This window comes from Camellia sinensis, chromosome 13 (genome assembly GCF_055761805.1).
Source record: "Camellia sinensis isolate YWXY chromosome 13, ASM5576180v1, whole genome shotgun sequence".
Lineage (NCBI taxonomy): Eukaryota > Viridiplantae > Streptophyta > Magnoliopsida > Ericales > Theaceae > Camellia > Camellia sinensis.
The window spans coordinates 80,908,138-80,929,591 of record NC_138973.1 but is presented as its reverse complement, the minus strand read 5'-3'; the positions used below and the strand labels follow the sequence as shown (position 1 = coordinate 80,929,591).

The following is a 21,454-nucleotide window of genomic DNA, read 5'->3' as shown; positions in this document are numbered from 1 at the left end:
GTTTGTTATTTAAAATAAAATTCAGTGGTAGTTTATTTACTTATTTATTTATATTTATTTTTTTTTACAACCAATGCAATATTCAAATAGAGATTTAACTTCTATTTCAGTCATTTTTCTCTTCATTTTTGTTTCTTCGCATCACAAAATCCTTCCCTCAAATTATTGATCCAAACAGAGCCTCTTAATGGCCAAAGCTGTTCAATAGGGAATGGAAACAATAGCATGAACAACCAGTTAGGATGTACTGCTCTGGAAATTAAAACCCAAAAATGAGGAAAAAAAAAAATTATTAGTTTAATTTATTTGTTAATACAATCAATGTTCATAAAATTTCTTTGTGTGTTTAAAAAAAAAAAATCATGGTTCTAAAATTTTCAGTGTCTGCTTAAAAAATCAGTATTTATTTGTTTGTTGTCTTCCTTTTGTGTGTTTAAAAAAGAAAGAAAAAAAAAATTGTTCTTAAATTTTTGGTGTGTGTTTAAAAAATTCAATGTTCTTCAATAATTCATTGTTCTTAAACAGTTTGGGATTTTTTCTCATTTCACTTTTTTAAGGTTTTTTTTTTTTTTTTTTTTGTGTGTGTATAAATTCAGTATTTTAAAATTTGATTTGTTTGTTTACTTAATTTTGTGTATTTGTTATTTAAAATAAAATTCAGAGCCCATAAAAAATATATATATAATGAGTGTCTTGGATTTTTTTTTTTTTGTAATCATATTTTCAATTAAAAAAAAATATTAGTTTGATTTATTTGTTAATACAATCAGTGTTCATAATTTTTTGTGTAATCATACTTTCTAAAAAACAATTTATAGAAAAAAAAATTATTACTTTGATTTATTTATTAATACAATCAGTGTTCATAATTTTTTAAAAAAAATTATTGGTTTGATTTATTTGTTAATATAATCAGCGTTTTAATCGTTTGTAAAAATATACGAATGTTAAGAGCATGGATGGACGTGTCTAGAACTTGAAGGATTTGATTTTGCCCAATATGACAAATAAATAAAATAAAAAATAAAAAAATTTCCAATTTTGAAGAAAATAGAAAAGTTTAAAGTTGTTTGCGGTTTCTAAATTTAAAAGGATAAAAAAAATATATTTAAAATATAGGTAAAAAATTGGGAGCTTTTTCTATAAATCCATCTTTAATTACTTATGTTCCATCCAATTCATATTCTTTTTGACTATTCCATTAGGTCCTATTTGAGATAAGAAGACCAAAATACCATTTTCATCTACTTATATTCTATTTAGTTCATATTATTTTCTTATGTTTCAATAAATCTTATGGGTGACATAATTACCGAAATACCCCTAATGTGAATGTTCACACCGTCAATGTGTAGGGGCCCGGCCCATGTACAATGTGAATATTCACATTGACATCTTAACATTCACATTGATAGGAGTTTAAAAATAGCCCCGGCCTGTGGGCGGCCCGGGGCGAGCCCGGTCCAGCCCGTGACAATGTGAATATTCACATTGACATATTAACATTCACATTGATAGGACTGTAAAATTGGCCCGCGACCTGTGGGTGGCCCGAAGCCTGCCCGTTGCCGGGGCGGGCCCGGCCCGTTGATAATGTGAATATTCACATTGACATGTTAACATTCACATTGATAAGAGTGTAAAATTGACTCGCGTCCCATGGGCGGCCCGGGGCGAGCCCGGCCCGGCCTGTGACAATGTGAATATTCACATTGACATATTAAGATTCACATTGATAGGAGTGTAAAATTGGCCTGCGGCCCGTGGATGGCCCGAAGCCCGTCCGCTGCCCGGGGCATGCCCGGCCCGTGACAATGTGAATATTCACATTGAGATATTAATATTCAAATTGATAGGATTGTAAAATTGGCCCGCGGCCCGAAGACGACAGCCTCGAGTCGAGCCGGTGGGCCTAGGCCTATGCTCGAGCTTAGGCCGGGCTTGGCCATTTTTTTTAATTCTTTTTAATTTTTTTTACCAAAATTTTATCATTTTTCACAAAAAAAGATGTTGTGCCTCAAGTGGGCTGGGCCTCGGACCGAGCCTTGAATGGGCCTTAAGCAGGCCGATGGGCCGGGCCGGGCCGGGCTTCAAAGTGATGGCCTAAGCCCTAGCCTAGGGTCTCGAACATGCTCGAGCCCGGACCCAAACGAGCCTGCCCCGGGCCGTGGGCGGACTTCGAGCAGCCCACGGGCGCGCGGGCCAATTCTATATTCCTATCAATGTGCATGTTAACATGTCAATGTGAATATTCACATTGTCAACGGGCCGGGGCCGGGCCTATCCCGGGCCGCGGGCGAGCTTCGGGCAGCGAACAAATTTTACACTCCTATCAATGTTAATGTTAACATGTCAATGTGAATATTCACATTGTCACGGGTCGGGCCAAGCTCGCCTCGGGCTGCGGTCGAGCTTCGGGCCGCCCACGGGCTGCGGGCCAATTTTACACTCTCATCAATGTGAATGTTAATATGTCAATATGAATATTCACATTGTCAATAGGCCGGGCCGGGCCCGCCCCGGGCTACAGGCGGGCTTTTGGCCGCCCATGGGTCGCGGGCCAATTTTATACTCTTATCAATGTGAATGTTAACATGTCAATGTAAATATTCACATTGTCAACAGGCCGGGCCAGGCCCGCCTCAAGCCGCGCCACGGGTTGTGGGCGGGTTTCGGGCAGCCACGGGGCACGGGCCAATTTTATACTCTTATCAATGTGAATGTTAACATGTCAATGTGAATATTCACATTGTCAACAGGCCGGGCCGAGCCCGCCGCGGGCTGCCTACGGGCCGTGGGCGGGTTTTGGACAGCCACGGGGCGCAGGCCAATTTTATAATCTTATCAATGTGAATATTCACATTGTCAACGGGGCGGGCCCGCCTCGAGTCGCCCACGGGCCGTGGGCAGGTTTCGGGCAGCCACGAGGCGCGGGCTAATTTTACATTCCTATCAATGTGAATATTAACATGTCAATGTGAATATTCACATTGTCAACAGGCCGGGCCCATCCCGGGCCCCGGGCGAGCATTTGGCCGCCCACGGGATGCTGGCCAATTTTATACTCTTATCAATATGAATGTTAACATGTCAATGTGAATATTCACATTGTCAACGGGCCGGGCCGGGCTCGCCCGGGGTCGCGGACGGGCTTTTGGGCGCCCATGGGCCGCGGACCAATTTTATACTCTTATCAATGTGAATGTTAACATGTCAACGTGAATATTCACATTGTCAACGGCCCGGATCGGGCCCACCCCGGGCCGCCCATGGGCCGCGGGTGGGTTTCGCGTCGCCACGGGACGCGGGCCAATTTTACACTCCTATTAATGTGAATGTTCACATGTCAATGTGAATATTCACATTGTCAACAGGCCGGGCCCGCCCCAGCTAGCAGACGGGTTTCGGGCCGCCCACGGGCCAATTTTACATTCCTACCACTGTGAATTTAAAAATATGAATGTTCAAATCATAAAATTACTAACCGTTCAAAAAATATTTATAAGGGTATCAAAATTAAATATAAGGGCATAAGTGTCCAAGAAAATAGTATAAATCAAGAAAAATGACTTGATAGAATAACACTAGACATATATGGGACTAAATGGGTTAAAAAATTCATTGATGAACTTCTTGAGTTAAAACACTTCTAAATGGGATTTATCAATAGTTTTTCCTAAAAAATTAGGTTGTTTGGTTGCTTAATTTTGTGTATGTGTTTTTTTATGTTTTTTATTTAAAATAAAACTCATTGCTCTTAAAAAAATTATATAAAATGAGTATCTTCGATTTTTTTGTCATATCAACTTTAATTGTTTAGACTTAGACTTTTGGGAAGTTTGGTTTGTGGTTTTTATTTTTTATTTTTTTTCACTAAAAGACAAATTGGTTACAAAACCAAAAAAAAAAAAAAAAAAAAAAAAAACCAATCTAAACAAAATATTACATCAAACTCCATAATTATTTTAATTTTTTTCTCACAAATATCACATCCAACCACAAAAAAACTCAACTATCTTCCTAAACACAAAATTTTTTTTTCTTCAATAATATCCTATAACTAAAAAAACCTACAAAAAAAACTCACTTCTCAAACACCGACTTAGACTTAAATAGTTTGGGGTTTTTCATGTTTCACTTTTTCAAGCTTTTATTTGTTTTTACAAAAAATAAAAAAATAAAAAAAATAAAAATGATTTGTTTGTTTACTTTTGCGTGTGTTTAAAAAAAATATGAATTTCATATTATAATTATATCAAATTTTTTCACTGTAAATGTTCCAAGAATATGGGTTTCTGTTTTGTTATTTTGTGTGCACCATTATTATTTACACTTTTTATTTTCTTCATTAAAAAGTAAAAGAGAAAAAATTATGTTAATAGATTTCTTGGAGAAAAAAATTGACTATTATTTTCCTTTGTTTATATTTTTTGCAGGTTGCTTTATAACTTTATGTTGTTCCGAATAAACTTTTCGGATTATTCTCTATCGACACCTATTTACGTACTTCATTTTTTGTCAATTCTATTTTATTTTTTGTAATTTAATGTTGTCATAGATCTATAGCAAAAATTGCATCAAAACAATTTGAAGAGATTATTGAACGTGACATTTGATATGGACTATGTCAATCTATGTCAATATGTAAGTTTTTAATTTTTTAATTTTGTTTATAAAAAATTAACAAAATAATTACTTTGTGTGTCTTTATACATAATAAGCCAATTACAAAACCAATGTTATTATTGTAGTGTATTTGTTAAAATATGCATATGTATAATTATGGCTCACTTTAAAAACATAAAATTTTAATTTAATCAATGTTTATTATTAGCAAACTAATTTTTACATATATCTTATTTATATATACATATTTTTTTTGGCAAGATTTGCAGGATTTCAAGTCTCATGTTATCAAATTTATATTTTATATGAAGTTTCATTGTACATTTTTTTTAGTTAAGATTAGTAAATATTGCATTTTTTAAAAGATGTATACATATTTTAATGTGCATATATTTTATTTATCAAATATATTAATATTGCAATTTTTTATTATATATAATTATTCATATGATTTACATGTATATTATTAAGAAAAATAATATCAAATTTATATTATAATTTTAAACGAATTTGCACACGCGTCGCGTGTGGCCAATGCTAGTATATATATATATATGACAACCACTAATGTATATATAGTGGCCCCCTCTCTTGGTTATCTATAGATAAAGCTAATGACCCTGGTTAGGGTAGGGTAGGGTTGGGTTGGGCTGGCTTGTGTGAGTTGAGTTGAGTTGAGGTTCCCTGATAAGTTATTCTCAGAAAATGGCCGAATCTGATGGATATATCCCTTCTGATTTCAGTAGCGATGAAGAAGGAAGAGTACCAGCATATTTCCCTGACGATTTCAAGCAATATGTGGACACCCAACTCAACCGCTGCCCAGTGGTGGATGGTAGAGATATCTTATGTGGATGGGTTTTCTGGAGCCGCGAAGACGACCAATCCGAACATCCTCCGAGTGAGTGGGACTTTTATGTCTCTTTTCTTCTTCTTCTTCTTCCTCCTCCTTTGAATATGGGTTTTATTTATTTAATTTGTAATAATGGAGTTTTATTTATAAGTCAATTTTAAATCAACACAGTTACCTACTACCTGCCTTTCAAATCTCACTTCTCTCCTCCAATTTTGTTTTTTGTTATTATTAATCAGATATATTGGATTTAAAACAGAAGATCAAAGATGTCCTTCGACAGTGTTTACCCTATTGGTTTAAATATCCAACACTAATTCAATTTTGGGCACCCACGATGACGATGGAGGGCCGGTCTTATCTTACAACTCAAAACCAACCTTTCGCTCTTTCTACATTTGATACAAGATTTGATGATGATGTTAAAGGAGTTTGTGGGTATAGGATGATCTCTATGGACTATAAATTTTACATGGATAGAGAGAGTTCTGATCAACAACTTGGGGTTCCTGGCCGTGTGTTCAACCATGGATTTCCCGAATTCTCTCCCAATGTAGAATATTACTCTATCAAAGAGTATCCATTGCGCGACCATGCTTTACGTTGCCAACTTAAACTATCTTGGGCTATCCCACTGTTTGATCCTTCTACCCACTTATGTGTTGGTGTACTTGAGATAGTTTCAACAGCGCCCTCAGAGGGATTTCTATTTGACTGCCACTTTGATTTGCTGGATTTGCATAATTGTTTGGAGGTTAGTCCCCCAACTCACAAATTGGCATTTTTTTATGTCTTTCTAATCTTGATTGATTAACTCCCTTCTCTCCTTTCTTACATGTATGCAGAATTGTGCTCCTTTGATAATTTAAATTTAAAAGAAAAAAAAAATTATCAAAAAAATTAGAAAATAGATGAGATGTGTGTTTTTAATAGGGTAAATTACAAAAATATAATTTGTTTAAAATACAGATTGTCCCTTGTGATTCTGGAAAGTACGTCACGCCTCTTCAAGTTCCTAATTATATAACAAATGACTCCTTTTATTAATAAATCATCAACTGTTGTGTAGTATCTGACCCATTGGATCAACTAATCCATTAGACCAACAATTTTTTCCTTTAATCTTTTAGTTTGTGCATATTTGATCCTATTATAATGGAAGATGGCTACGTGCTCCTCATGTGTCTATTCTGCATAAAATTCGTAGTTTTTTAGACCAACTAAACACAAATTACAAAAATTAAAGCGCTAGTCTTTTGAAATCAAAATTAATCGGACTAAAAAAATTAATACAAGATGAAGCTAGATGGACCATTAGCACAACCATTATTTGTTCATTTTTTTCAACTTGTCAGTGCTGAATGCCATGTGAGGAGTATGTAATTGCGTTATTTCCTCACGTTTGTTATCAATATCAGTGTGACACAAAATGTAAAATTAAATGGTAAATTGTTATGATTAAAATTATATGATCCAAAAAGGTACAATGAATGAACTATTGAATTGAGGATAAGATAGTGTGTTGTTTATCTTCTCAGCATGAGCTTCTATGGTAGAAAGAAAGAAAGCAAAGCAAAACGTCCAGTTGTATTTTTTTATTGCATTCCATGCTCATTTAGCTGTGACTGAATGGTTTTTCCATTATATCTGAGTCTCTTATATGCTTCCTTTTCTTGGCAAACAAATATTCTACATATCGAAGTGTACAAGATTCCTTAGTAGCATCTTTCCATTCTCTTGCAGAAGGCAGGTCTGGAATCTTCAATTTCAAATGCAGACCATGACACAGATGACACGGATTTAGTAAGTGGTACATTGTAGTGTAATGTCAAATTTGGTATTTTATTTTATTTTTTTAATTAATATGATGAGGAATATTTCTGACAACACTTGGACGTGACAATACTTTCAACCAGTTTCAGAATGTGGAAAAAAGTGAAGCCTTAGATGAAATCAGCAAGGTGTTGGAAGTTGTGCGGGAAGTTCATGGTTTACATTTTGCTCAAGTATGGGCCCCGTGCAGGGTATCCTGGAGATGCAGGGCTCTGGTTAAGGGTGACATCTTCCATGCGATACTCAAATTCGATAAAGTTGACTGCTACAAACTACTCGGTATGGTCAATGTTGAACTTCACTTAAAAAAGGGGCAAGGAGTTGTTGGGAGAGCATTCTACTCCCCTAATGTATTATTGTGCAAGGATGTAACCCAACTTAGCATAATTGACCACCCATTGGCGCACTATGCACGATATGATAAATTAGGTTGTTGTTTCGCAATATGCTTGCAAAGTAGTTGCACCGGAAATGACATTTACGTGTTAGAGTGCTTTATGCCGCCAAGCAACAAAGACTACTATGGTAATCAACAGACTGCATTGAGGAAAATATTGGAAACGATGAAGAAAAATTTTCATACTTTTAAGCTTGCTTCTGGAGAAGAACTTGGGGGACATTTATATATTGAAGAAATTGATTCTGTTCAAATGTCCCAAACTACTAAATCTTTGCCTAGGCTGGAGCCGTTACAAAGTGGAGGAGAGATGACACAGCTGAATTTATCGAATCAACAATCAATGGATGCATTAAGCAATGAAAGCAATGTTGTAAGGGCAGAACAAAGCAACATTAATGTTACTTGTTCACGGGAGAAAGGCAAAACAAAGAGGCCAAAAAGAGTGCACAATAAGACTGGAGTTAAAATTGAAATTCCTTTAGATGATATCTTACAAAATTCAAAAAAGAGCATCCAGGTTGCTGCAGATAACCTCAAAGGTATCTACACTCTTTAACAAATTAAAATAAAATATTGCTTGTGATTTTACTTATTATTTTCAACTTGACACTCTTCTCGTAAAGAAATATTTGACATTTTGCACTAACAAACATTAAGTTGTGTCTCTTAACTAGATTTTTCCTTTTGCAGTTAGTCGATCTACACTAAAGCGTGTTTGTAGGGATTATGGTTTCTCGAGGTGGCCACCACGCAAGAAGAATATGGCTGGTCAATCTCAGCCTAGCGAATCTTCCCGGGGTGTTGATCATCAACAAATATCACAATTAAGTTTTGATCTGCCTTTCATTCAAGCCTCAGCTACTGTTGTTCATGCAAACCCACATAATATAGCAATCGAAGATGCAAATACTGTGACCATAAGGGCAAAATATATAAATGATATTACAATAAAGTTTCGGCTGTCTTTGTCATCAGGACTAGTTGAGTTGCAACAACAAATAGCAAAGAGGCTGCACTTAGAAGCTGGAAGTTATTATGTCAAGTATAAAGATGAGGAAGATCAAACAATTCTAATAGCTTGCGATGACGACTTGCAGGATTGTATTAGCACTTACAGATTGCTGGGAACTTCCATCGTGGTATTGATTGATCCAAAGTAGTCAATTACCACTGACCAACTTGAATCATCTCAGTTTTTTGTTGCTGCTATGTTTTCTTTTGTTCTATCTTTTGATTCTAGAGATAGTTGTTGGACTATCATGCCTTGTTTCCTCTGTTTCAAGAAGGTTGGGAGTGTTTTGGGTTTTTTTGGTTTCCTCTTGGCAGTTGGATTCTGGCCAACTATTTCATTCTCCCCTTTTGTAATGTTCTATTGGCATTAATAAAATGTTACTTTCTTTGCTGATCAATCAAAAAAAAAAAAAAAATTACGTTCACTTCATCAGAATGAACCTCAAATGATGCAGTTATTTCCTGTTTGTATGGAAAATGCAGAATAGCAGAAGTGTTCATTGAGTTGGCATGTCAAGCAATTGATTCCATCATCAACATTTTCACCTTTTATAGCTAGGACAGAAATGAAAGGCAGTATACAAAAGCCCCATAAAAATTCAAACTCAATTAAATGCAGAGGCAAAACATACTGTGAAGCACAAAAACAGCTTAAATTGATTATGGTTGAGACCAAAGCTTGCAAAAAAATTTAGGGTAAATTATGTTGGGTATGTAGACAACCTTCAATAGAAAGCCCAAGCCTGGGGGTGGGCCCCCGCAACAGAATTTTTTTCCAGGCCTGTTAGGCTATTTTTGGCCCATAAGTTGAAGTAATTCTATTTCCACACGCTAAAACATCTTACTCAACATCCTCTTTCAATGCACACACCAATTAATTTTGAATTTTGTAATTTTACTCAATGCACAATCATTTTTGCCAAAAATATCCTTCTCTTTAACATTGAAACCCTAAACCAACACCCATTGGTAAGTATTGTTTCTTCTCCACTGCTTCGGTCTTGAAAAGAATTTTCGTTCATTTTTTTTTAAAAAATTGTTACATTGAGGCACTGTAAATGGCATGTTGGTTAGAGCTATGGTTTAATTATGGATTTATAAGTTATTAAATTTTTTTTGGTTTGTTTTTGATTTTTGGGTTAAATTTGGTTGATATTTGAAATACACAGCCATTGATAGACCTATTACAGAGCTTAATTAATCATATTTCACTTATGTTTCTGGATATGTAGTTCATATGTTTTAATTACCATGTGTTATGCATCTATTTGTAAATGAATTTTTTTGTAAATATTCTGTAGGATTAAATTTGTTCAAATCTATTCACCAAAAAAAAAAAATTGTTCAAATCAACATGCATTGTTTCCTATCAATAAACCTAGCCAAACGCAATCTAAATCCTCAGGAGGGGATGGTGGTTTTGCGGCAAAGAAGTTGTAGTGGAGTTGACGGCAGTGGCGGCGGCAATAGCGATGGGTGGGAGATAGGGTTAGGGTTAAGAAATTGGGTTTTGGTGAAAAAGATAAGGGCACTTTAGTAATTTTATTTTAGGGCAAAACTATAATAAAAAAAATAAATCATCAAGTGTGTGCACAGAGGTAGGTAGGTGTATAGAAATAGAATTTCTCAGAGTTTTACCCTATATAATGTAACAGTGTTTATACATTTTAGGATTAGAGAGAAAAGAGATATTGATGTTGTTGTTTAGTGTGAGAAAGAAGAAGAGTGTTTGTAATTCTATACTCAACATAGTGAATTGGTGTGGCTCCTGAGAACATAGGCACGTTGCTGAATTTCGTATATTTGTGTGTTCTGTCTATTTTTTTTTTTTTGTGATTCATAGTTTCCAAGATTCATAGGGTTTAGGAATTCAACACACAGTTTTAATCCTAACAAATTACACTAACCTCTACTAAGTTTTGGAGAAAATATAGTAAGTCTTATAATTATACTGGACTCCTTTATAGTTTTAATTCATATCACTCTTACCTCTTTTTTCATAAGAAATTGATTAGTCGTATAAATGAAAAAAATGTTATTTTCATCTCTCTTACATTAAAATATATATATTGCCTTGTAAATCTTTTTGTCTTTATACCATTTGCATTAATTTTGGTCTCTTTAATTTTACTAAAAATGAAGTCAGTGTAATTATTTAAAAAAACCTCTATCCAAAAATTAAATTAGAGTAAGAGTTTGTAAAAACATTTTTTCAATTAAAAAAAAAAAACATCATTCAAATTAAAAATAACACTTAATATTACAAACTATTAATAAAAAAATCCAACACCTCTTACTCAAAAATAAATGTTCAGAACTTGAATAGAGTATCATTGTTAACAAACAAAAAAAAAAAAGAAAAAAGAAAAAAGAAATGTTATGCATTATGAAAATATAATCTAAATTTTATCCTGAAAAGTTAGTGATTGAATAGTGTAAATTTAAAATCACTCACAATAAATGTAATCCAATGATTTAGTTTTTTAGGTAATTTTTTATGAATTTATAGTATTGTTGTATATTAATTATAGGATCCTGTGTTACAATATATATATATATATATATATATATATATATATTTGTGGGAAATTTTATGATACACACCCCTCTAAGGTTGTGTACCATATGCACCTTATCACAAATTAGCATAATTTTATCACAAAATTTCGTAATATCAATTACAAAATGTGTAATTTTGTCACATATTGACGTAACAAAAAATATTATAACCAAATCACAAACTTTTGTTACATGAACCACTAAATTTTGAACATTTTGTTACGTTAATTTATGACGAATTTACATATTTTATAATTGATATTAAGAATTTTTATGATAATATTATACCAATTTATAATAGGATATATGGTTGCAATTTCCCTATATGCTAAATGATCTTCATTGTGCAAACGTGGCCCTGTGGATGTCACTGGAAGTATTATTATCTTTGTCATCATACTTGTTTTTTTCTCAATAGATGACAATCATAAAATGAACCATAGGGCAAATGGCAAAAACATATAAATTTGGTTTAAATGTGAAATGTCACTATGTTAGATTATCTTCAATAATATTAGGTATTTTATCTATCTAAAAGTTATTACAATGTATATAATTTATTTTACCTATCTACCTTTTTTATGTTTGCACTCTAACTGTGCTTTTTATTTTAATTATTCATCCAAATATTACTCACTTTAAGAAATGTCACATCAGTAATGAAGATGGAGGGAAAAAATCATAAAGGTCAAAAATATTTTGCTTAGCCTTTGAAAGTTAGTTTCATTTAACTAGTGAATGTGAGTTGAGATAAAATGTCTAATAATAAACCTAGTGCATTCGAGTTTAAACAAATGAATTATACTATGCATTTTAACTAACAGATATTATGTGCCTAGTGAGTTGGAGATGCTCTTAAGAGCAACTCCAAGATTGTTAGACAAAATGCCTTGTAAAATACCCAAAAAAAGTACTCCTTTTATTTTGCCTAACTAACTTGGTTAGTATGTGCTCTGACCATACTCTTTATTTTAGCTAACCAATTAAACTAACTTAACTAGTTTTTAAAAGAAAAATGCTATAAACATAAACAAAAAATGTAATATTTTGTTATGACATGTTGCATATGCACCTAGTGTTGACGTGGTCATTTAAACTATATCCCACTGTTTGATCCTTCTACCCACTTATGTGTTGGTGTACTTGAGATAGTTTCAACAGCGTCCTCAAAGGAATTTCTATTGGACGACAACTATGATTGGGGGTTTTGCTTAATTGTCCTGAGGTTAGTCCCCCAACTCACAAATTGGCATTTTTTTTATGTCTTTCTAATCTTGATTGATTAACTCCCCTCTCTCCTTTCTTACATGTATGCAGAATTGTACTCCTTTGATAACTTAAATTTAAAAGAAAAAAAAATTATCAAAAAAATTAGAAAATAGATGAGAAGTGTGTTTTTAATAGGGTAAATTACAAAAATATAATTTGTTTAAAATATAGATTGTCCCTTGTGATTTTGAAAAGTACGTCACGCCTCTTAAAGTTTTTAATTATATAACAAATGACTCATTTTATTAATAAATCATCAACTACTGTGTAGTATCTGGCCCATTGGACCGAATAATCCATTAGACCAACAATTTTTTCCTTTAATCTTTTAGTTTGTGCATATTTGATCCTATTATAATGGAACATGGTTACGTCCTCATGTGCCTATTCTGCATAAAATTCATAGCTTTTTTGACCAACTAAACACAAATTACAAAAATTAAAGCGCTAATTTTTTGAAATCGAAATTAATCGAACTAAAAAAATTAAGTGTAAACTACCAATAGGTCCTAATAATTGGACTTAATTCTCATCAAGTCCTATTGAAAATAAGTCTTGGTAAAATCGTCGCTAATAATTTTTTTGTGACGATTTTTTACATATGTCGCTAAAAATTAATAATTAGTGACTTTTTTTGGTCATGATTTTTATAAATTGTCGCTAAAACTTATAATTAGTGATGTTTTTCTATGACGAATTTTTTAAATTGTCACTAAAAGTTGTGAATTAGTGACACTTTTTTGTGACGATTTTTTTAAACTGTCATTAAAACTTATAATTAGTTACATTTTTTTGTGACAATTTTCATATTGTCGCTGAAAGTTAACAATTAGTGACGTTTTTTAATAGTGTTGAAGGAAAAATGTCATTAATTATCATAGGACCTATTGGACAATAAATCTACTTATCAGGACCTACCCGTAAATCTCCCAAAAATTAATACAAGATGAAGCTACAACTATTATTTGTTCATGTTTTTCATTTTGTCAGAATGGCATATGAGGAGTATGTAGTTGAGTTATTTCCTCACGGTTGTTATCAATATCAATGTGACACAAAATGTAAAATTAAAAGGTAAATTGTTATAATTAAAATTATAAGATCCACAAAGATACAATGAATAAACTATTGAATTGAGGATAAAATAATGTGTTGTTTATCTTCTCGGCATGAGCTTCTATAGTAGAAAGAAAGAAAGCAAAGCAAAGCAAAACGTCAAGTTGTATTTTTTTTATTGCATTATGTGCTCATTTAGCTAACTGAATTGTTTTTAGAGTCTCTTAAATGCTTCCTTTTCTTTGCAAACAAATATTCTACATTTCAAAGTGTACAAGATTCCTTAGTCACATCTTTCCCTTCCCCTGCAGGAGGAAGGTCCGGAATCTTCAATTTCACATCACTACTACAAAAACAGTTAAAGATCACACTTTGATAAATGAAAATATCTCACTTTTATTAGAAGTGTGATAAAAAAAATTAGATTGATATTTTAATTATACTTAATTTAATTGAGTGTGACCATATTTATTTTTTATGTCACTTTTTAATTAAGTATGATTATATATATATATATATATTTTAACCACACTTTTTATTTAAATGTGATTATATATATATTTTTAATTAAGTTTTGAAAAGAGTTTTGAATTATGTGTTTGGTTATGAGTTTTGAAAAGTAATGATTATATTTTGAATTGAGTTTTGAAAAATGGATGTAAAATTATGATTTGAAAGCTCAAAACAAACATCATACTTAAATCAATGGGTGGAACTATGACCACCACCACTACTGCCACCACTACTACCATTACCTCTTATCCACCATCGCCACCACTCCACTACCACCACTATCATTACTGTAACTACTACTACCATTACATCTCCTTTACCACCGCCACTTCATTTCCTCTACCACTCCTACAACTTCACCACTAATCTCCTTCGCCATCACCACCACCACCACCACCTCTTGTCCACCACATTCACCACTACTGCCACTCCTTCTCTGCTACTCTCATTTTAGTAACAAAAAAAAAAGGGGCCGTAGAAAAATATTTTTCATTGACAAAAAAAAATTAACTTTATTTTTAATGAAAGATATTTTTCATTAAAATATTACCCTTACTTCTACAAAAAAAAAAAAAAAAAAAAAAAAAATCATTAAAATAAATATGAAACAAATAAATTTTCAACCTTAGTAACTAAAAAAAATAAAAAATATTTTTTTTTTCATTACCCCTACTCTTCACTTTTGCCTTTCTATCTGTGTCTTTCTCTTTCTCTCTCTCTCTCTCTCTATCCCACACTGTGCTCGCGTTACTCACTCTCTCCATCCCCTCTTATTGATTTATCGATCTCTCTCTCGATTATTGATCTCTTTTTTTTCTCTCTCTCTATCTCTCTCTTCTTTCAATCGCTCACCTCTCGTTTCTCTTAATCACTTGTCGAAAGAGAAAAAAGTCAAAAAATGAAATGGGCCTCTCTCTCACACTCATCACTCTTCTCCCTAGCTCTCTTATCTCTCTCTGCTCCGTATCTCTCTAGCTCATCTTTCTTTCTCTTTCTATGTCTCTCTCTATATCTCTTGTTCATCTCTTTTTGCTGTTTCTCTCTCTCTCTCTTTTTCTCTTTTTGTCTATCTCTCGCTCATCTTGTTTCTCTCTTCTTTTTTTCTCTGTGCGTGTGTGTGTGTGTGTCTCTCGCTCTCTCACTCATCACTATTCTCTCTGGCTCTCTCATCTCTCTTGCTCATCTTTCTTCTCTCTCATTCTCTCTCTATATCTCTTGTTCATCTCTTTTTACTGTCTTTCTCTCTCTCTCGCTCATCTTGTTTCTCTTTTTTATTTTTATTTTTATTTCTCTCTCCCTCATCTCTCTTCTCTCTCAATCGTTCATTTCTCTCATTCACACTCATATTTTTCTCTGAGCCCATTGTTGTTGAAAGAGAAAAAAGTCAAAAAATGAAATGGGTCTCTCTCTCTCTCTGTCTCTTTCTCCCCGTGTCTCTCGCTCATCTATCTTTTCCCTCTCTTTCACTCATCTCTCTCAAAAAATGAGTTTACGTTGGTTTTTAAACAAAAATCTAAAAATTTGACTAACAATTTTTTTTAATTAATTGTTTTTTCAAATATTTTTTTAAATTAATTTTTTTAAATATTTTTTTTTATATAAAATTTTTTCAATTAATTTTTTTCAATTAAAATGTGCATGATCTCATTGTCATAAATAATAAAAAAATAAATATAAATATTTTAGACTTGGATAAACATATTTTTTAGTTTATAATTTTAATTTTTTTTAAATATTTTGTTCAAACGTTTTTGTAATTTATATTTTTTTAAAAATAAATAAAAATTAATTTATAAAATTTTTATAAACATAAATTAAAAATATAAATGTTATCAAATCGTACCTTAAATTTTCATTTGAGCTAGTTATGCTTGATGTGGCGAAAAAAAAAAACCACAAAATCTGATTCCCGCTCGTTTCCCCCCCCAACCAAAAATCCCCAAATCCCTAATTTTTGAACCAAAAATCCCCATCTCTCTCTCTCGCGACTGTGAGCACGGCAAACGATGGCGTCGAGTGACGGGGTTAAGGAGCCTCACTCTTTTGTTTCTCACTCCGTTGGCTTTCCCTCTGCTGCTCTCATTCCAGTGGTGAAGGAGCTGCTTAGGGACCACCACAGCCATTAATAGCAGGCTCGAAGCTTTCAGCTTCAAGAACATTGGTCCGCTTAGATTCACATGATTGAAGAGACTCTCCGATTTGCCGGTGTTCCTGGTGCGGTCTAATTTCTTATATCTTTCTGTCTATCTGAATATATTTTGACGATTTCATCTGATTTCATTTCATTTAAATAAACAGGACATTCTTATATTTTGCAATTGTTTTGTTTTTAAACAATGAACTCAAGATTATGTGAAGTCAAGATTGAGGGATCAAACATTTCTTAAATAAACAGGACATTCTTATCCGCCTTCTAGGTTTGAACCTACAAACTCAAGATTGAGGGATCAAGTTTTAACCACTGGACCAGTGACCCCTATAAGGCCTGTACCCAATCTACCCCTCCAGAACCCCATCCGATGGGGTGGGGACTAAAGTCCACATATTTGATATTTTATATGGATCTTATTTTAGTTGTTAGCAACTTGTACAATTTTTCTATACCTAGTTTTATGCATGAAAGATGAAGCATTAACAATATTTGCATGTCATATTGATTTGGAGCACTTGGTATTAGGATATGGCTGGTGCCTGAAACAATGGTTATTGCAAGGACAACTGCTGTCAAAGCTGAAAGAAGACACTTAGTTTCTGAGGCTTATAATCCCAAACTTTTGAGTGCATCTTCCATTTTAACAAAACCTAACGTTTAGCTGCATTTGTAAGCCAATTTTCAGTCTGTGTTTGGATCTTTTCTTTTCCCTTCACACAAATCCCTCGCCAAATCCAAGATCCAAACACAACCTAAGAAAGGATTGGTTTCAGTGACCATTAGAATATAATTGCTAAAAGCTTACTTGGCGATACATTATTTGGCTTTTCCTCATTTGGAATAGCTATTATCAACCATGGTGACTACAAGATCTACTTGATTTTGGAGTTTCACAAAATATTTGTCAGATTTACGAGCAGAAAATAAATCCTGTTTCTCAACTCTAAAATTTTTCAAGCAAAGCTTGAACTTGGAGCTCATGAGATAGATCAGGTTGGCCTGAAAGATCATTCAGATTGTTCATGGGTATATGAGTCTTCAATCACTACAAAGAGTTATTTTTTCATAATCTCAAGCAGCCTCCACTTGAATCAGTTTAAACCTCCAACTTCTCTGACTTCTATATATTTTTTTTCAAGAAATTAAAAAATGTAGCATTTATCCAAATACAGTGTGCAAACAAATTTTCTGATGGAAATTATTCTCTTTTCTAGACTTATCATCATCAACTATTTACTCATTTTATGTTTTGTTGCTTCATTTAATTATCAAGTTCATAATACTGATGTGTTCATACTTCAAACTTTGTGTTTTCCTTGGTTTTCATCAGAAGCTTGTAAGCAATGAAGTTTTAAAGGCTCATCATCCCAAACGGTAAGCAATCCCAATGCTTGTTTGAGTTGGATACAATTTACAAGTGATGCCCTCATGTATGGCATGGAGTCAACTAAATTCACATCCTGTTCCTGATTATGGAATGCAGAACACAAGATGAATCAGCAGCTGTAAAAACAAGGAATACATCTCTACCGAGGGCCTCTCCCAAGTCAATAAACCAAAAGGTTGCAAAGTCTAACAAAAAATATTTCATGGTTATGGGAATTAATACAGCTTTTAGTAGCCAAAAGCGAAGAGATTCCCTGCGGGAGACGTGGATGCCCCAAGGTGCATTAGCTGATCTTGCAGCTTTGTTTTTATTTCATGATTGATGTTATTGTATATGATCAATGAGTAATGGGTTCTCTGATAAAAAAAATTGAAGGTGAGAAAAGAAGGAAGCTAGAGGAAGAGAAGGGCATTGTCATACGCTTTGTTATTGGTCACAGGTATGAATTAGTATATGCTTTTCAGAGCTGATATTAGCTAATTGCATACGTATGTGGTTTTTAGTTGTGGTTTTATGTATTCTCTACAACTTATGTGATTGAAAAAATTGAGTTTTTTTTTTTTAAATTGTATCAATTTAATGATGAAGTCTGGACCGTGTTTCCTAGAATAGTAACACCAACCACAATAAGTTTAACATAGCATGGAATTCCATGACTCAAACAATGTAACATTTGGCTGGTTTCTGCACTAAATGAAAATGAATCTATTAATTGTTTTTCTGTCACTAGTAACATTTTGCATATCAGTGAGCGGTGGACTAGGAATTTTGCAAGTGAAAATGAATTTATTAATTGTTTTTTGTCACTAGTTCAACATCCGATGGTATTCTTGACAAAGCTATTGAAGCAGAGGATAGAAAGCACAAGGACTTCTTGCGGCTGGTGATGTTGCGTTCTTTTTTCTTTACTTCCTCTATTGCCATTGCCAATAACTGTTTTGAGTAGCATGAATGTTAAAGACTAAATAAAAGCGTGTTTGTTAGACACGCACTTGACTTTGTTTATTTTCTTTGGGCAGAAACATGTAGAGGGCTACAATGAATTGTCAGCGAAAACAAAGATAAATTTTGCTACCGCTGTTGCTTTGTGGGATGCAGATTTCTATCTCAAAATTGATGACGACGTTCATGTAAACATAGGTAAAACCATATCCAGTTTTTAATGCATAATACATGTTGATACCTCATTTTTACTCCCCCTCAAAAAATACCCAACAATATTGGACCGATTTTTTTTTTTGTAAACTTGAGTTATTCACTAACAAATAAATGTAAATATTTTATCCGATTTAAAATGAAGCAATTTAAAAAAATTTATTCGAGCTTGTATTTGATGTTACTGAGTACATCAACTTTTAATTTACAAGAAAACTTGTTATAGTGCTTAAATAAGATTAAACAAAGGATAGTGCATGTGGAGATAAGCTGTCTTTTATCGTTTTGTTTCCCTCTCTTTGTTAAAAGGCATCCCCAACTCAACTCAACTTGGATGGTTACCATCTCCCTAAGCAAAGTTTTTTTTTTTTTTTTTCATTTTTATTCCTTAATTTTATTATTGGAAAATAGTATATACTTTCTGTTTTTAATATATTGAGAATGTTGTGTTGACAATACTTCATTCATTTTTAATTTTCGTAGATATGTAGCATTATTATTTAATACAAAACTCTCTTTATTATTTAATCAATAATGCGACATCCTCATAGTTTATTACATCTAATGATATGATATTGAGGTTAGATCCCACATGATGGAATGTTTAAAATTTGACACTTGTCAAACATATCATTAGAGGTAATTTTTAAGAGTGATAAATTAGGTGTTTGAAATATTTTCTTATTCAATACAGTACTCTCTTTGTAGATATTGTTTCTACGTAATGTTTTCTAAATTGATTAATGTGAGTGATCAATGAAGAGATAACAAAGCATTGTGGATTTGTGGGATAGTGCCATATTTAGGTGTGATCAGCATTATTTAAATAAACCAGTGAGGTTCTCTCAGATTATCTCCATTAGAATGACCTAATTTATGAACTGAACATATTGACTTAATAAATTGGGTCGAGCACAATGTCTAATAAAAAATTTAAACAAAATAATCAAAAAGCATGTTGAACAAAATATCCGATAATCTGATCATAGTGTTTAGATAGAGTGCTCAAACAAAAAATTTATCACATTTCTATGTTGGGACTTCACATAATCTTGAGTTCACAAAAAATTTATCACATTTCTCTCTCATATGCTTTCTTTGTTTTTCAGCACATATTTTCATTCACCTTTTACCTGATCTGTCTATTTCAGGTATAGAAAAGTTGGGCTTTGGTGGTAATGTGGTAGTGAAAGTGGTTTAGTTATTCAACAACAGCTATGGGTTCGTCTTATTTTGAGGGTAATAGTAAACCTCTTGATTTTTTTTTTAATTATTTTCTTTCTCTTTATTTTTTCTCTTTTGTGGTTTATACTTGCTAGTGAATGAACTTTGATTGTATCATTAGCTTTTGTTTTCCGGGCACACAGTTGAATCTTTTGAAGGTCTTTGGGTGATGGGTCTTGAAACTTTAGCTGATCTATTTATTAGTCATATTTCATGAGTATTGTATTGATTTGTGATTTTAATGATTTGGGTTTCATTTGATTTTGTTGGTTTATGAGGTTCTAAGATTGCCCTTTTTTGTGGCATTAATCATTTCATAATTGCTATCCAATTGTTTCTAGGTGGGTAAATTTGATCATCAAATCTTTGGCGGGTTATGCAGATTGAAATCTTTTCTCAGCTTATTAGTATTCGTTATCATAATGTGAAATTCTTACTTATTTACTATAAGTAAAGGTTTATATTATTTGATGGATTGGTGGTTTCTGGGGGCGTCATTACATAATTAACCCTTTTAGCAGCCCTTCATGGGAATTGCAAATGCAAAGTCAAATGAAGTATATTTAAGCTTCATGCTTCTTTAATCTGTTACGAAAGTTTTAGATAGTGACTTCATTTGCCCAATTTTATGTGGCTGCCCTATAATAATCCGACTATATTTGACATTGTTGGGATCTCTTTGTCATTGTAAGTCAATCATTAATTAATTTAATTTATTTAATTTAGTTTGGTGTGGCTTTTCATCCGAGTTGTTGAATTAATTTGTGTTTTTATTTTTCAGGTTAGAAATTTTTTGGAGAGATGCAAAATATGATCAAAGAATTCAATGACTTAATTTTTCAAGTTTTTTTTATTTTTATTTTTTAATAAATGTAAGCACAGTTTAAAATTTTTTATTTAATTCCTTTGTATATACTTTTGAACATATTTAACTTTCATTTATGAAATATATGGCGCTATTCCATTGAATATGTGGTTATGATTCAAAGTATAGTATATAGTGTGTAGGGCAATGATTGGTGGCCACAAATTTTGTGGCTCAAATGGTCCGAAAATGCCAAAACGACGTCGTTTTTGGTACAAAACAACTCTGAAAATGCCAAAACGACGTTGTTTTGACATTTTCGGGCAATTTGAGCCACAGAATTTGTGGCCACCAAACATTTTCCTACTGTGTATTATATTCTTGAAATGCGCATACAAAAATAATTTGATTATTCTTCAAATATGTCGAATCTTTTTAGTAATTAATCACACTTAAAAGATGTGATCTAAAGTTTATTATCACAGGTTTTATTAGTTTTTAATTACACTTAAAAGATGTGATCTAAATGTTTTTAAACACACTTAAAAGATGTGATCTAAAGTTTATTATCACAGGTTTTATTAGTTTTTAATCACACTTAAAAGGTGTGA

General features: G+C 32.8%; 2 protein-coding genes across 7 annotated transcripts; both read left to right on the top strand.

Moving 5' to 3' along the window:
• The first annotated feature begins 5,180 nt into the window (after window positions 1-5,180).
• Window positions 5,181-9,181, top strand: LOC114281465 (protein NLP6). Of its 2 annotated transcripts, XM_028223909.2 has the most exons (5): window positions 5,181-5,527; window positions 5,719-6,233; window positions 7,223-7,282; window positions 7,396-8,251; window positions 8,403-9,181. In XM_028223909.2, exons 1-5 carry the CDS (start codon window positions 5,332-5,334, stop codon window positions 8,870-8,872), a joined length of 2,097 nt encoding a protein of 698 aa, XP_028079710.2. In that variant the 5' UTR covers window positions 5,181-5,331; the 3' UTR covers window positions 8,873-9,181. The 2 variants fall into 2 exon arrangements, with proteins under 2 accessions (XP_028079710.2, XP_028079711.2); XM_028223910.2 differs by lacking the exon at window positions 7,223-7,282 and having other exon boundaries at window positions 5,199-5,527.
• A 6,787-nt stretch (window positions 9,182-15,968) lies between these two features.
• Window positions 15,969-21,007, top strand: LOC114281468 (beta-1,3-galactosyltransferase 7). 5 transcript variants are annotated; one of them, XM_082902634.1, is made up of 9 exons: window positions 15,994-16,334; window positions 16,798-17,265; window positions 17,603-17,646; window positions 17,756-17,937; window positions 18,035-18,098; window positions 18,470-18,542; window positions 18,679-18,799; window positions 19,966-20,053; window positions 20,820-21,007. In XM_082902634.1, the coding sequence occupies exons 4-8, from the start codon at window positions 17,862-17,864 to the stop codon at window positions 20,013-20,015; spliced, it is 384 nt and encodes a 127-aa protein (XP_082758760.1). In that variant the 5' UTR covers window positions 15,994-16,334; window positions 16,798-17,265; window positions 17,603-17,646; window positions 17,756-17,861; the 3' UTR covers window positions 20,016-20,053; window positions 20,820-21,007. The 5 variants fall into 5 exon arrangements, with proteins under 5 accessions (XP_082758759.1, XP_082758758.1, XP_082758755.1 ...); XM_082902633.1 differs by lacking the exon at window positions 16,798-17,265 and having other exon boundaries at window positions 15,969-16,334; window positions 17,606-17,646; XM_082902632.1 differs by lacking the exon at window positions 16,798-17,265 and having other exon boundaries at window positions 15,975-16,334.
• Window positions 21,008-21,454: the final 447 nt, after the last annotated feature.

Bases quoted from the DNA above. Each gene is read 5' to 3' on its own strand.
- LOC114281465 (XM_028223909.2), top strand. From the start codon at position 5,332: ATGGCCGAATCTGATGGATATATCCCTTCTGATTTCAGTAGCGATGAA. The intron at 7,283-7,395 runs GTAAGTGGTACA...ACTTTCAACCAG, and splicing joins ACACAGATGACACGGATTTA to TTTCAGAATGTGGAAAAAAG. The intron at 8,252-8,402 runs GTATCTACACTC...TTCCTTTTGCAG, and splicing joins TGCTGCAGATAACCTCAAAG to TTAGTCGATCTACACTAAAG.
- LOC114281468 (XM_082902633.1), top strand. From the start codon at position 17,862: ATGGTTATGGGAATTAATACAGCTTTTAGTAGCCAAAAGCGAAGAGAT. The intron at 18,099-18,469 runs GTATGAATTAGT...TTTTGTCACTAG, and splicing joins CGCTTTGTTATTGGTCACAG to TTCAACATCCGATGGTATTC. The intron at 18,543-18,678 runs GTGATGTTGCGT...TTCTTTGGGCAG, and splicing joins ACAAGGACTTCTTGCGGCTG to AAACATGTAGAGGGCTACAA.